This window comes from Rhinopithecus roxellana, chromosome 8 (genome assembly GCF_007565055.1).
Source record: "Rhinopithecus roxellana isolate Shanxi Qingling chromosome 8, ASM756505v1, whole genome shotgun sequence".
In the NCBI taxonomy this organism is placed as follows: domain Eukaryota; kingdom Metazoa; phylum Chordata; class Mammalia; order Primates; family Cercopithecidae; genus Rhinopithecus; species Rhinopithecus roxellana.
In genome coordinates this window covers 30,937,252-30,951,282 of record NC_044556.1, presented here as the reverse complement: position 1 = coordinate 30,951,282, position 14,031 = coordinate 30,937,252, and the positions used below count along the sequence as shown (strand labels likewise).

The window sequence follows — 14,031 nt, the reverse complement described above, 5'->3', positions numbered from 1 at the left end:
AGGGGAAGTGTGGGACAGGGAAAATAATCTCTAAATTAAATAATAACAAAATATCACAATTCCCGAGAATTTTGGGGTCTTCCACAGCCAGAATCTGCCTGTGCTGTATAGAAATTTTATACCTTCAGCTGGGTATAGTGGCTCATGCCTGTAATCCCAGGACTTTGGGAGGCCGAGGTGGGTGGATCACCTGAGGTCAGGAGTTCAAGACCAGCCTGGGCAAGATGGTGAAACCCCGTCTCTACAAAAATACAAAAATTACTCGGGCATGATGGTAGGTGCCTGTAATCGCAGCTACTCAGGAGGCTGAGGCAGGAGAATCGCTTGAACCCAGGAGGTGGACTTTGCAGTGAGCCAAGATCGTGCCATTGCACCCAGCCTGGGTGACAGAGCGAGACTCTGTCTCAAAACAAACAAACAAACAAAAAAAAAAAAGAAAGAAAGAAAGAAATTTTATACCCTCTGTGCCCTTCCTACATAGCAAATAAGTTTGATTGCATCTTAATTCACAGATCTGAGTTCAGGGTTAGTTTTAGATAAACTGTCATAACTTGCTTTACCTGAATATATTTTTTTTGGACAGAAAGTAAGCTTCAATCCTGTTTCAGCAACTGGTGAGACCATCACAGTGTATACATCCCCACAGGGTATCTCAGTGACATCACAGAAACTGAGGCCAGCACTCGGGGTGCACGTGAAAATGCCTTTGGAGCCGTAGAGGTCAGTGCTGTAACTGGCAGAGCCCCTGGAGGCTTGCCAGTAGATCCGGATGCCGTTAGAGCCCAGCCTATATAATTTCACCCCCAAAGGGCAGCAGGCACCTAACCAATAAAAAGAAACACAAAATCACTGGTTTTATTCCACCGTCATCCAAAAATGGCCTTGATTACTGCAGGGAAAAAATATAAGTAAACTATTCTAAGTAACAGGATTAATTACTGGTTAGATCAGAGCAAGATTTGAAGGGGTACTCAAGTTATTTCCATGGTGGGCCACATAATCAGAAATCCATGGGTGGCCAGGCATGATGGCTCATGCCTATAATCTGAGCACTTTGGGAGGCCAAAGCAGGAGGATCGCTTAAGCCCAGGAGTTTGAAACCAGCCTGGGCAACACAGGGAGACCCTGACTCTACAAAAAAAAAAAAAAAAATTAGCCAGTTGTGGTGGTGCACACCTGTGGTCCCCTTGGGAGGATGAGGCAGGAGGATGGCTTGAGGCCAGGAGTTCAAGGCTGCAGTGAGCTATGAGGGTGCCACAGCACTCACTCCAGCCTAGGTGACAGAGTGAGATCCTGAAAGAAAGAAGAGAGAAAGAAAAAAGAAAGAAAGAAAGAAAGAAAGAAAGAAAGAAGAAAGAAAGAAAGAAAGAAAGAAAGAAAGAAAGAAAGAAAGAAAGAAAGAAAGAAGGAAAGAAAGAAAGAAAGAAAGAGGAAAAGAAAAGAAAGGAAAAAATAAAGAAAGAAAAGAAAAGAAAAAAAGAAAGAAAAGAAAGAAAGGAAGAAAGGAAGGGGAGGGAAGGAAGGAAAGAAGAAAGAACGAAAGAAAAAAGAAAGAAAGGGAGAAAGGAGAGAGAAATCCATGTGTGAAGGTGGTGTGAGGTATGAATTTTTAATGTAGAACAATTAAATCAGAAAGGTCCAAAAATTGGCAGATACATATTGTACATGACTCAAACTGTGAGTCAAAGGCACAGAATCTTTGTCAAGATCCCTCATAATGCCCTAGTTTCATTTGATTTTTGGTGGCATTAAACTTAAATATAATTAATTGCATTCAGCTTTAATTGAAGAACCAATTTTGCCGAGCTGAGTAGCATGACACTTTGGGTGCAGCCATTTATACAATATGCCAGTGATCAAGTTTGCTGGTCCACGCTTCATCCATGGTAACTGATTAGTATTTTTTTTCTTTTCTAAATACCTTGAGCGAGCCACACATTAGGTGGCAATAAGGGCACCAAATGGATTCCTTAGTAACTAAGTTAAAGATCCTACTGTAGCCGGGCGCGGTGGCTCAAGCCTGTAATCCCAGCACTTTGGGAGGCCGAGGCGGGTGGATCACGAGGTCAGGAGATCGAGACCCTCCTGGCTAACACGGTGAAACCCCGTCTCTACTAAAAATACAAAAAAACTAGCCGGGCGCGGTGGCGGGCGCCTGTAGTCCCAGCTACTTGGAGGCTGAGGCGGGAGAATGGCGGGAACCCGGGAGGCGGAGCTTGCAGTGAGCCGAGATCGCGCCACTGCACTCCAGCCTGGGCGACACAGCGAGACTCCGTCTCAAAAAAAAAAAAAAAAAAAAAAAAAAGATCCTACTGTATAATTTTAAAAAGTTATTATAATCAGGCTTACTTGATTTTTTCTTAAAAGAATAAGCAATGAGAACTGGATATCAAGGTGAGAACGTAGGCAGTAAATCTAATACAAGATAATGGGTCAAAAGAAAGTACACACCAGCTGACATACGTGCAGCATGTTCTGAATGTTCTCATGTTATGATTTATTTTGATTCTCAAAACAACTTCGAAGGAAAATATTACTATTCCTGTCTTTTTCAATGAGGAGACAGAATCAGGGAAGATTAGTCAACACAGCTTATAAGAAGTCACGTCTAATTTTGACTCCCAGTTGAGACTCTTTCTACTACCTCTGGGATGCCAAAATTATATTCCAACTCTTCCATCCCATGCCCCAGGCCGAGGTAACTGATCATTGTACTCTTTCACCTTAAGCGTAGGAAGCATCCTCAAGAGTTTTTTCAAAACCATGCTACAAGCAGCCACTTCAGTGGATTAGAATCATGCAAGAGAAATCTTGTTTGGTAACCTTGCACTGCTTTTACCTTCCACCGCTACTCCCTAATGGTTTGGTCTTTGTGAAGAACAAGGTACAATACTGTCAGTAGACAGATGCCTTTACTCTCTTCGCCTGTTGAAATAAGAAACCATTGAAGGAACTGAAGAAGCTTAGAAAAGAGAGGTAGTAGCACAATAATAATGAGAAGAAAAAAACGCAAACCAAACAGAATGTGTGATCTAATGCTTCCAGAAAACTCTGCCAGGCTGAATTACTCTGTGTTGCAGGTAGCTGTGTCATATAAAGATACATGGTCCCTTCAGAAAAAGCAGGCCTGAAACATTGTTATTAGGGGAGTTAATTCACCAACTACAACAGAAGCCTCTGAAGCTTTGAGGTTCTAACCAAAGGGAAAACTATAACCATTTTAGAAAGTAATCTGAGTTTATAATGCAAACTAGCTGGAGATGCAGCATCTTTTTAAATGAGGAGGAAAGGCTTATGCCTGGATTTACGATAGTCAAGTCCTTACTGCTACTGTAGAGCTGAAGTTCACTTACCAGAGAAATAACTTTGGTAGGAGCAATCCGCAGTCAACCCCGTGGCGCTAATTGCTTTTAATGTCACTGTGTAATTGATGCCACATGTGATGCATCCCAGAAGGCAGTAGTTTTGATGAGTGTGACACTTAGACTGTCCAGTGTGTGACTCCAGAACTGCCACATGGGTTTGAGCCACTCTCCCAATAGTCCAGCTCACGTTGATTACTGACTGGGTGATTTGAGTTACTGTCAGACCAGTTGGACAGCATGGCACTTAAATGGGATAAAAGAAAAAGAATTGGAGATTTATTTCCACTGAAGATTATTTGTGAAAAATGACAAAGAATGGTATTTTGCCTGTGTTTCACTCAATATCCTACATTCCCCAACTTTCCATTGTTAATAAAAAATTTCCTTGTGTTCATTTCCTCTGATGCGTCATGTAACATTCACTGTATGTAGTGGGTGCTTTCCCCAAGAATGCACTGCACCAACTGGCTGTTGAAGGTTTCCACCTTTTTTTTTTTTTTTTCCAGAATAAGAAGGAAATCTTTTGTTGCCCCCATCTTCAACATTTTTTTTTTTTTTTTTTTGAGACGGAGATGGAGTCTCGCTCTGTCGCCAGGCTGGAGTGCAGTGACACAATCTCAGCTCACTGCAACCTCCACCTCCCAGGTTCAAGCTTTTCTCCTGCCTCAGTCTCCCGAGTAGCTGGGACTACAGGTGCGTGCCACCATGCCCGGCTTTTTTGTATTTTTAGTACAGACGGGGTTTCACCATGTTGGCTAGGATGGTCTTGATCTCTTGACTTCATGATCCGTCTGCTTCAGCCTCCCAAAGTGCTGGGATTACAGGCGTGAGCCACCACTCTCGGCCCATCTTCAACAATTCAAAATACTTTGAAATGCAAATTTCAAAGTAACGGTTGCATTCACTTCTCCCAATAGAACATTTCATAGCATCAGCAATTAAGTATAATTTGCCTTTCTTGAAAATGTTATAGTACATCACTGATATAAAAGTTTGATTTCTTAGCTGCCTAAAATAACCCAGCCATCCTGATTTTTCAGGGACCCATTACCCAGAATATAGGATGCCTAAGAGCTTCATGTATGCAGTATTTTGTATGGTCTCTATCTTACTGCTGGTTTCTTTTTTTAGGTATTTCAACTTGTATAGGCCAAAGTGCCATCTATCACTGTATATAAGAAAAACGAGGCCGGGCGCGGTGGCTCAAGCCTGTAATCCCAGCACTTTGGGAGGCCGAGACGGGTGGATCACGAGGTCAGGAGATCGAGACCATCCTGGCTAACACGGTGAAACCCCATCTCTACTAAAAAATACAAAAAACTAGCCAGGCGAGGTGGCGGGCACTTGTAGTTCCAGCTACTCGGGAGGCTGAGGCAGGAGAATGGCGTAAACCCGGGAGGCAGAGCTTGCAGTGAGCTGAGATCGCGCCACTGCACTCCAGCTTGGGCGACAGAGCGAGACTCCGTCTCAAAAAAAACAAAAAACAAAAAACGAATGTCCAAAGACTGACGTGATTTGCCACGTTTCATTCATACACAATGCTATGCTGTAATAATAGTTTTCTTTTATGGCGCTCTTGCTATGCATAAGGCACTATGCTAAGAGCTTTGCAGCATTAGTCAACTTAATACTCATAACCACCCTGTGAGGCCATTATCTCCCCTTTACCTATCAGGAAACTGAAAGTCAGAAAGCATTTCTTAAAGAGAAAAATTTGAAAGGGCTGAGCCAAAGAAATAAGTAACAACCCAGCTCATTTGGCTACTCATTTGTTAGCTGTTTTGATAGATTATATCACAGGGGAATATGAATTAAAATAAATGTTTTGCAGAATGAGTAAGTATTCCTTCTCTGATGCCAGTGAATGGATATACTAGTCTTGAGGATATTTTTACAGAACTTGTAAAATATTGAAAATTTTATTTTCTATGACCGGGACTCTTTGAAACGGTTCTGAGTTTAATGTATTTCTATGGCACTGAGGGTAGATTAAATAAGGAAGTTCATGTCTTGAAACACTTCCTAAGGACCCCACTGAAGTCAACATTCAGGCTTGGTGGTTGCTACATACCTGTTTCCAGGGGCACACTGTAGCTGGGCAGGCTCCGTCCTGCCTGTGTTTCAGCCACAGCAGTGACAGAGAACACTGAGCCACAGGGCAAGCCCCGCATGGTACAGGACTCTCCCATGCTGCTGCACTGGTATAATCCTTTCTCCCCCTGGGCAGTCACAGTGTAAGTAGCGTCATCATTAGTGGATCGCCAGTGCACGTTAATCATTGAGAATGCATCCCTTGAAACATTTTTTATTTCAGGACTGCAAGGAGCTGAGAGATTTTAGAGTATTAATTGAAACAGCATGAGTCGAAAATATCACATGTGCCATTTGGTCTAAAATTGATTTTGCCCCCAATGAGATCATCATAGTTTTCAACCACGTCATGCATGCAGGCCAAATTACATAGTGCCTATGCGTGGACAACTATTGACATTAACACTGAGCATTGGGTTCATATAGTATTAGAATAGCTGGAAAATGTTTAAGAGCATTGTGAACTCCAAAAGCAAAAGTAAGTAAGAAACATATTTACACACCTTCATGGTGTGAGTACAGGCAGGACCCTCAAAGACAGGAGGAACTGAATGGCTGAAGTAATTATGGGCAAAACCTTCTACTCTCCCCACAGTCTCCCCTTTTGTTTTCGTTTTTTCCACTTTCCTCTTCTGCCTTCTCCTCTGACTCTCCTTCGTAAAACAGTGGCTGTCTTGGTCCCCACAAAGATTGATTAATGGGAATTAACCTTTTTATTGGTCTTACTGAATGCCCATCCTGAAGCTCACAGCTGGGGTGAATCATTCAGACAGCAGTGAGTGGAATGAGAGCTGTGCCTTACCTGTGGTTATGAACTGGGGAGTACATGACATATTGCTGCCTCGGACTTCACTGAATGAATACACCGTGATGTTGTACTTGGTGTCACACTCTAGAGCCGAAAGGGTGCACCCAGGAGCAGTGTCATTGCACTCAACCGTGTTGTACCCATCTGCAGCCTTGGTTTCATACAGTTCGGCACCACGGACGGGAGACCAGACAATCTCAACTCTGTCACTGGACACCAACACGGGGTTAATGTCACTAGGGCAACAGGGAGCTGAAAGCAGGAGCAGAGGGAAAATGGTGGTCCCATCAAGAGCAATGCAACTGGGGGGACACTGAGTCCTGACCTCCCATGCCCAGAGCCTTGGCCACTGCCCTCCCTAATGACTACAGTGACCCCCTATGGGTCTGTTCAGGTCCAATGTTGGCCTAATTGTCACTGCATAGAGAGTAAATCCTCAGCATGACATTCAAGGTCATCACAAGCTGTAAGGTTCAGCTGTGCTCCCCCAACTCCCTGCCACACCAGACTCCTCAATTCCCCCATGCCACGTGCACCCTCATTCTCTGTGCAGAGAAAATTGCTGACCCCTCTACTGGAAAGCAATTCCCCTCTTCTGCCTGGTAAAATCATATGTAGTCTAACTTCTCAGATCCTGTCAGCCTTTCCAGACACTAAGCCAAATAAAACTGGGGAGTGGGGGTCATAGTTATATAAGCAGATTTTTTTTTTAAGAGACAGGGTCTTGCTCTGTCACCCAGGCTGGAGGGCAGTGGTGTGATCTCAGCTCACAGCAACCTCGGCTTCCTGGGTTCCAAGTGATTTCCATGCCTTAGCCTCCGGAGTAGCTGGAATTACAGGCACATGCCACCATGTTCAGCTAATTTTTGTATTTTTAGCAGAGACGGAGTTTCTCCATGTTGCCCAGGCTGGTCTCACCTCCTAACCTCAAGTGATCTGCCTGTCTCAGCTTCCCAAAGTGTTGGGATTACAGGCATGAACCACTGTGCCCGGCCGCATATGGATAGGTCTTGAGAGACCCTAAAGAACCCCACTGGCAAATGTCTGACTCAGCTTGGAGTTTCCCCGGGATGCTCTTGCCCCAGTTACATTTCCATTCATCCTTCAAGATCCAGTTCAAGGCCACTCTGGAGGACCCTCCTGTGTTAGGACCTTATCGATGGCCTCTTATTCCACATTCCAAAGGCACCAATGATTTAGATCCCTCATCCTGGCAAAATTTACTGTAATTCAGCTAGACTTTTACATAATTATGTTGGAGTATTCTTATTTGTAATGTAGTTATTTAATTTCAAATCACTCCACTCATTCTTCAAAACTTGAGCATCTCCCATATGCTGATCACACTATTATAAGCACTGAGGATGAAGAGATAAATAAGACGTAATTCCTGCCTTGTACAAGATACAAGTCTAGTGGAGGATAATAGCAACAGCAATTGTGATGCTAATAAAAATATTCGCATCATGCTTTATCACACACAAGACCTTTTCACATTCATGTTCTCATGATTTGTCCCATTTTGCGGTGAAGAATACTAAGGAACTAGCAAGGTGGACATCATTACCCTCAGTGAAGGAATGAATTAGTGGTCAAGTTAGAGTGTAAACCCACGTGTCCTACTCCAAAGTCCTCCACACTATGTAGCATCTTGGCCATTGTATGTCTATCTTGGTCTCAGGGAAAGAGTGACCTTCTGAAATGGAGGCACTGCCTCCTCTTTGGCAGCAGCACATGCTAGAACACTCACAGAGTACATCTTTGTGGAGAGTTCAGTCTTTCAGAGCAAGGTTGAACAACTACATTCTTCCTCCTCTTTTCACCCCCAAACTTTGCATTCTAGTTACGCTTGGGTCCACAAAACCAAGATTCCCTAGTCTGGAAAGAATGTGAGATAAGAGATTACTTTCTGTTCTTAACCCTAGAATGACTCCCAGGTGGTAAGTTAATAAGTGGAATAGGTGATCCATTCTGCTGCTGAGGTTAGCGATCTCAGAACTCCCTTGACAAGTATCAAATGGGACTTACCTGTGGTATAATTGAATATGTCACCCAAAGGACTTTGCCCTGCCTTGTTATAGGCGAAAACACTAATAAAATAGGTGAAGCCACACTGAGATAAGAAATTGCACTGAGTGAGAGATGTGTTGCAGTGTACTTCCAAGCCGTCATCACTCTTCACAAAGACCACATAGTAGTCACCCAGATCTACACTGGACCAAGCCACAGACAGGTGGCCGGGGGGATCTTCTTGGATCGTCACTCTTCCAGGTGCACAAGCAACTAGGAAATGATCAATAATAAGCAAACATAAGACTACTGCAGGAGATTTTCTTCGCATGTTTGCAATGATCCAAGATTTCAGTACAACCCAAATAAGCAACTCTGAGCTTCGTGACAGATTCAATTTGGTGCACAAAATACAAAAACTGTGCACTGGAAGCATTAGAAGGTTTTCTTTATAGGACCAAAGGCCCCGAAGCACTACAACAAATTTTAATGACCTGTCACATTCTCTTGTTATACGAAATATTGTTTGAAATAATGAGCCATCAGAGATTCATAGTCATCTTAAGACATAAAAATTCTTCATTGTTAGATTATTTGTTGAAATATTTGACTTCATCCAGAGATGAAGCTAGTCTGGCTTGAGTGGAATAATGAATATCCCAGAAGTTATCTGTTTTAGAGATTAAAATACAGATATCATTCATTGTGTTTTATATTAATATATTCTCTAATTCTTCCAGCAAATATCATCATTTTAGAGTTGAGGAAACTGAGGCTTATAGAGGTTGGTAAGTTGTCCAAGATCACATAAGTAGAAAGGAATGGAGCTGGCTCTTTCTGGGGGTTTATGTGTAAAGCCTCCATAGCATGGAATGTTCTTTTTTAAAAAACCTATTTTTTAAATTTATTTTTAATTTTATTTCATGTATTTATTTTTTTGAGACAGAATCTCACTTGGTTGCACTCCAGGCTGGAGTGCAGTGATATGATCTTGGCTCACTGCAACCTCCACCTCCCGGGCTGAAGTGATTCTCCTGCCTCAGCCTCCTGAGTAGCTGGGACTACAGGTGTGCACGACCATGCCCAACTACTTTTTGTACTTTTAGTAGAGACGGGTTTCACCTTGTTGTCCAGGCTGGTCTTGAACTCCTGACCTCAAGTGATCCTCCTCCCTCAGCCTCCCAAAGTGCTGGGATTACAGGCATGAGCCAATGCGCCAAGCCTAAATTTTTTTTAAATTAATTAATTAATTTTTTTGGAGACAAGGTCTCGCTCTGTCACCCAGGCTGGAGTGCAGTGGTGCGATCTCAGCTCACTGCAACCTCTGCCTCCCAGGCTCAGGTGATCCTCCCACCTCAGCCTTGTGAGTGGCTGGAACTATAGGTGCATGCCACCATGACCAGCTAACTTTTGTAGTTTTTTGTAGAGACAGGGTCTAGCCATGTTGCCCAGGCTGGTCTCGAACTCCTGGACTCAAGCAATCCATCCGCCTCAGCCTCCCAAAGTGTTGGGATTACAGGCATGAGCCACCATGTGCAACCTGGAAAGTTCTTCTAACTGCAGCCTCTCATGCACTGAATGACAGAATACATTCTCATGCCCATTACACCCTCCAGGGAGCATCTTAAGCATAGAGTTAAGATACTAGATGCTACAAATAAGGAACAAATCAAATAGTATGTATAACTCAGTACAAACCCAGGAGACATTCTCAGATGTCCTAAAATTTATCTCACACAATAAATGCTAGACTATGTCAAAAGCAGGCGTGTATTGATTTGTTAATATTGACTGTTTCTCTGTGTTAAGGCAATACCTCATTTATCCACATAATGCCTCATTTATTGATGGAACAAAATCTTCTGAAAGAATGAATTCAAGTAAAGTTTGTTTATTCAAGTGCTAAGCTTTAAAAATTTTAGTTTTGACTAGTGGAAATCTTCCCAAAATATATTACACACTTCTGGGCCCCAGGAAACACATAGTACTTTGTAAACATAGTTCTTTTATTATATATATATATATATAATATAATATATAATATGTAATATATTAAATAATAATGTTACTTTATTATTAGTCAAGGTCATCCCCATGATCATGACTGTGTCATACCCAAACTGCCTTAGAACCTCCTGGACCTGTAAGTGTGAAGGACTATTTCAATGGCACTTAACTCTGACTGCATAGTAGAATCAACTGGGGAGCGTTTACAAACTATTCACATCCAAATTCTATTCCCAGCAACTCCGATCGGTCTTAAGTGGGACCTGGGTATTGGGGTTTTATAAAAGCTCCCCAGATGCTCTTAATGTGCGTCCAAGATTAAAAAACACTGCATGGTTCTCCCCTGCATTAAATGCCTAACTGCCTAACTCAGAACTGCTATGCTTTTGAAAGTGTTTTTTCTCTCTTCTCCCACTCTCCACTATCTTGTCCTCATAATCACTTCTAATGTACCATTCACATTAAATTACAGTTGTCAAAAGAGAAGCCAAATCATCAAGTTTGTTATCATTGACCTTAATTTAACATAACTATAAGAGAGTGCAGGCCTGAAAGAATAGCTTTATTTTTTTTTCCTGTGGAATGGAGTGCATCAACTTGGTGATAGCTCCTTTTCTTCCTTTTCAGAAGCTTCTTAAACTTAGAATGACATAACTGACTGTGAGATAAAGTAGACATTATTGTAATTGTCAACATTTTCTTTGGCTTTAAGCATTGGAATTAGGCAAACTTGAGCAGCTTGAATCTCAGCTCTACTGCTTATTATCAGTGTGCCCTTGGGAAAATTATTTAACTTCTCTGAGCTTCAATTTTCTTATCTAAAAAAAGAGATAACAGAACCCACCTCACTGAGTTATCATGAGATTTAAATGAAATAATATACTTATAGCGCCAGAGACATAGTAGGTCTTCATTAAGTGTTAGTTTCATTAAGGGTTAGTTACCATCCCCGAGACACATAGATATTTCTAAATAGAGGAGTCAACCTCCACATGTGTATGTGGTTATCTCTCTGTTAAGAATGAAAATGGAAAAATATCTAAACACATATTCAGAACAAGAAATATCCTATCTTTATCTCAAAAAAAATGGCGGCTCCCACCAAGCCTAGGACATGAGACATGATGTAAAGAAGAGGCAGTTATCTGTATGCACAGTTAGAGCTGTGTACAACTCAAACCAGATCTTAGAATTTTCACAGCTTTACAAAGGAAAAAGAAAAAAACTAATTAATGAAAGATCTGGAATAGAAACCAGGCCTCCTAATTTTCCAAAAAGTGCTTTTTGCAATACACAATATCTCGCTTCGCTATCAGTATTATTCAAACTCATGAGAATGTTCAACTCAATGCTTTCATTTAGACCAGGCTTTCATTTTCATTTTTTCCAGAGTATTCAGAAACATTGTCAGTGAATGTCTCCCTTACAGCAGTCACTGCTGCAAGTCCTACAGCAATCTCACTCTTGTTTACATACCAGTTTTCAGGGTCACTTCTGAAGATGATTTGCTAGATCCAGCATCATTACTTGCTGAAACTGAAATCAAGTATTCAGTTCCACACTGGAGGGAAGAGATGGTGCAAGAACTGAAAGCTGTGCTGCAGGTCAGCTCTGAAGAGTCACTCAAAGCCATCACAGTATAATTGAAAGCTCCTTCTGCCAGTGCCCATGAAAAAGATGCCTTCAGAGCTCCACTATCGAAAGAGACTTGAATGCTGGCAGGGGCCCGAGGACCTACATTTTTGAGAAACAATTAAGATTTTGTAGTAGCCTTACAAACTAAGTAAGAGTTGGCATGACAATGTTGCAGAGCCTGGAGGATAAGATACCCAGTAGTTGGATAATTACAAGTGTTCAAAGCATAAAATTGGGATTTAGGATGATGCCTGGGAACTGGTAATACATCTGCTACTATGCAAACTCATAATAAACTGTGTGGCATTGGCCATATTATTTACCCTTTTTGTAATTTAATTTTTTCTCATATATAAATAGATCTAACAAGATCCATGTCTAACACCTATAGGTGCTAAAAGACATATTTTGAATGGATTAATGCACTATTTAATAAGTAGTTAAAATAATGAAATGAAATTATTATGGGAAGAACTAAAAGGGCCACGTGGGTATGTTATTATTAAGCGAGAGGTCAAATATCTTCTGTTATTGATCAATGAAACTGAACATATCCCTTCTTTACTTTTGACATCTACTACAACTTTTACTGCAATAGCTTTTCGGTCATAATCGTTTCTAGAGGAGCAGATTTTCTTTCCATTCATCATCAGAAGGAAGGAAGGAAGGTATCAAGTATGATGCGCACATATTAAGGCAGTCTTTTAGTGTCTCCAAAACACTTAACCCTACATTCTTGTAAATATGCCTTCCTTTCTTAAAACTTACCACATTAAAAAGCATAAGGAGGTGTCCTGGCCTGGGGAGGGAAGAAATTGGCTTCAATTCTTTGGAATCTCTGCTGTAATAACGCTCAAGCAGCAGGCCTTAGGAAACTGCTTAAACAGTCTGTGAACAGAGACCAGCATCCTCTGGATGCTGGGGCAAACAGGGAAGGCCTTTTTTTTTTTTTTTTTTGAGACGGAGTCTCGCTCTGTTGTCCAGGCTGGAGTGCAGTGGCGCAATCTCTGCTCACTGCAACCTCTGCCTCTGGGGTTCACGCCATTCTCCTGCCTCAGCCTCCTGAGTAACTGGGACTACAGGCGCCCGCCACCACGCCCGGCTAATATTTTATATTTTGAGTAGAGACAGGGTTTCACCATGTTAGCCAGGATGGTCTCAATCTCCTGACCTCGTGATCCACCTGCCTCGGCCTCTCAAAGTGCTGGGATTACAGGTGTGACCCACGGCGCCCAGCCGGGAAGGCCTCTTTGAGGACATGAGGACCTAACTCATTCTCTGTAAGGCAGGCACCTGGCATGTTTTTCCCGTGGGCCATCTCGACAGGCCCCTTCCCACTACATGGTCAGCTTGTCTGCAGAGTCAGGTCTGCTTTAGGGAAGTGCTGGGCCCAAGGCTGGTAGGGGTAGCCTGCAGTGTTTTAGGGCAACTTGCTTTTCCCACAGGGAGCATAGGAGAACTAGGAAAAATAGGTAAAGTAGTGAGAGTCTGTTATGGGATGACTTGGGTTCCCTCCCAGTTCATATGTTGAAGTTCTTACCCCTAGTACCCTCAAAATGTAGCTTTATTTGGAAATAGGGTCATAGCAGATGTAATCAGGTAAGATGCAATCATTAGGGTGGGCCCTCATCCAATATGGCCGATTTCCTTATAAAAAGAAGAAATTTGGACACAGATAAACATATATAGGGAAAATTCCATGTGAATGTGAAGATAACCATCTACAAGCCAAGGAGAGAGGCCTGGAACAGACTCTTCCTCACATCCCCCAGAAGGAACCAACCTAGCCGACACCTTGATTTCAGACTTCGTAGGCTTCAGAACCATGAAACCAAACATTGCTATTGTTCAAGCCACCCAGTTTGTGGTTCCAGCAGCCCTAGGAAACTATTCCAGAGGCGAAATCTAAACTCTGTAAAGCTTTGTAAAACATGCGTAAACCTATGAAGGGCAAGTCTTTAAGAAACAAGTTATTCTGGGCCGGGCGCGGTGGCTCAAGCCTGTAATCCCAGCACTTTGGGAGGCCGAGATGGACGGATCACGAGGTCAGGAGATCGAGACCATCCTGGCTAACACGGTGAAACCCCGTCTCTACCAAAAAAATACAAAAAACTA

General features: G+C 42.3%; 1 protein-coding gene across 1 annotated transcript in view; it reads right to left on the bottom strand.

Annotated features, from left to right (window-relative positions):
• Window positions 1-14,031, bottom strand: part of FNDC7 (fibronectin type III domain containing 7) — a 30,997-nt gene that overhangs the window by 9,084 nt on the left and 7,882 nt on the right. The window contains exons 5-10 of the mRNA XM_010372947.2: window positions 11,758-12,015; window positions 8,293-8,547; window positions 6,259-6,516; window positions 5,437-5,691; window positions 3,354-3,608; window positions 561-821 (exon numbers count right to left, since the gene is read on the bottom strand). Coding sequence (XP_010371249.2) covers window positions 561-821; window positions 3,354-3,608; window positions 5,437-5,691; window positions 6,259-6,516; window positions 8,293-8,547; window positions 11,758-12,015 — 1,542 coding nt within the window. The remainder of the gene's footprint in view (window positions 1-560; window positions 822-3,353; window positions 3,609-5,436; window positions 5,692-6,258; window positions 6,517-8,292; window positions 8,548-11,757; window positions 12,016-14,031) is intronic.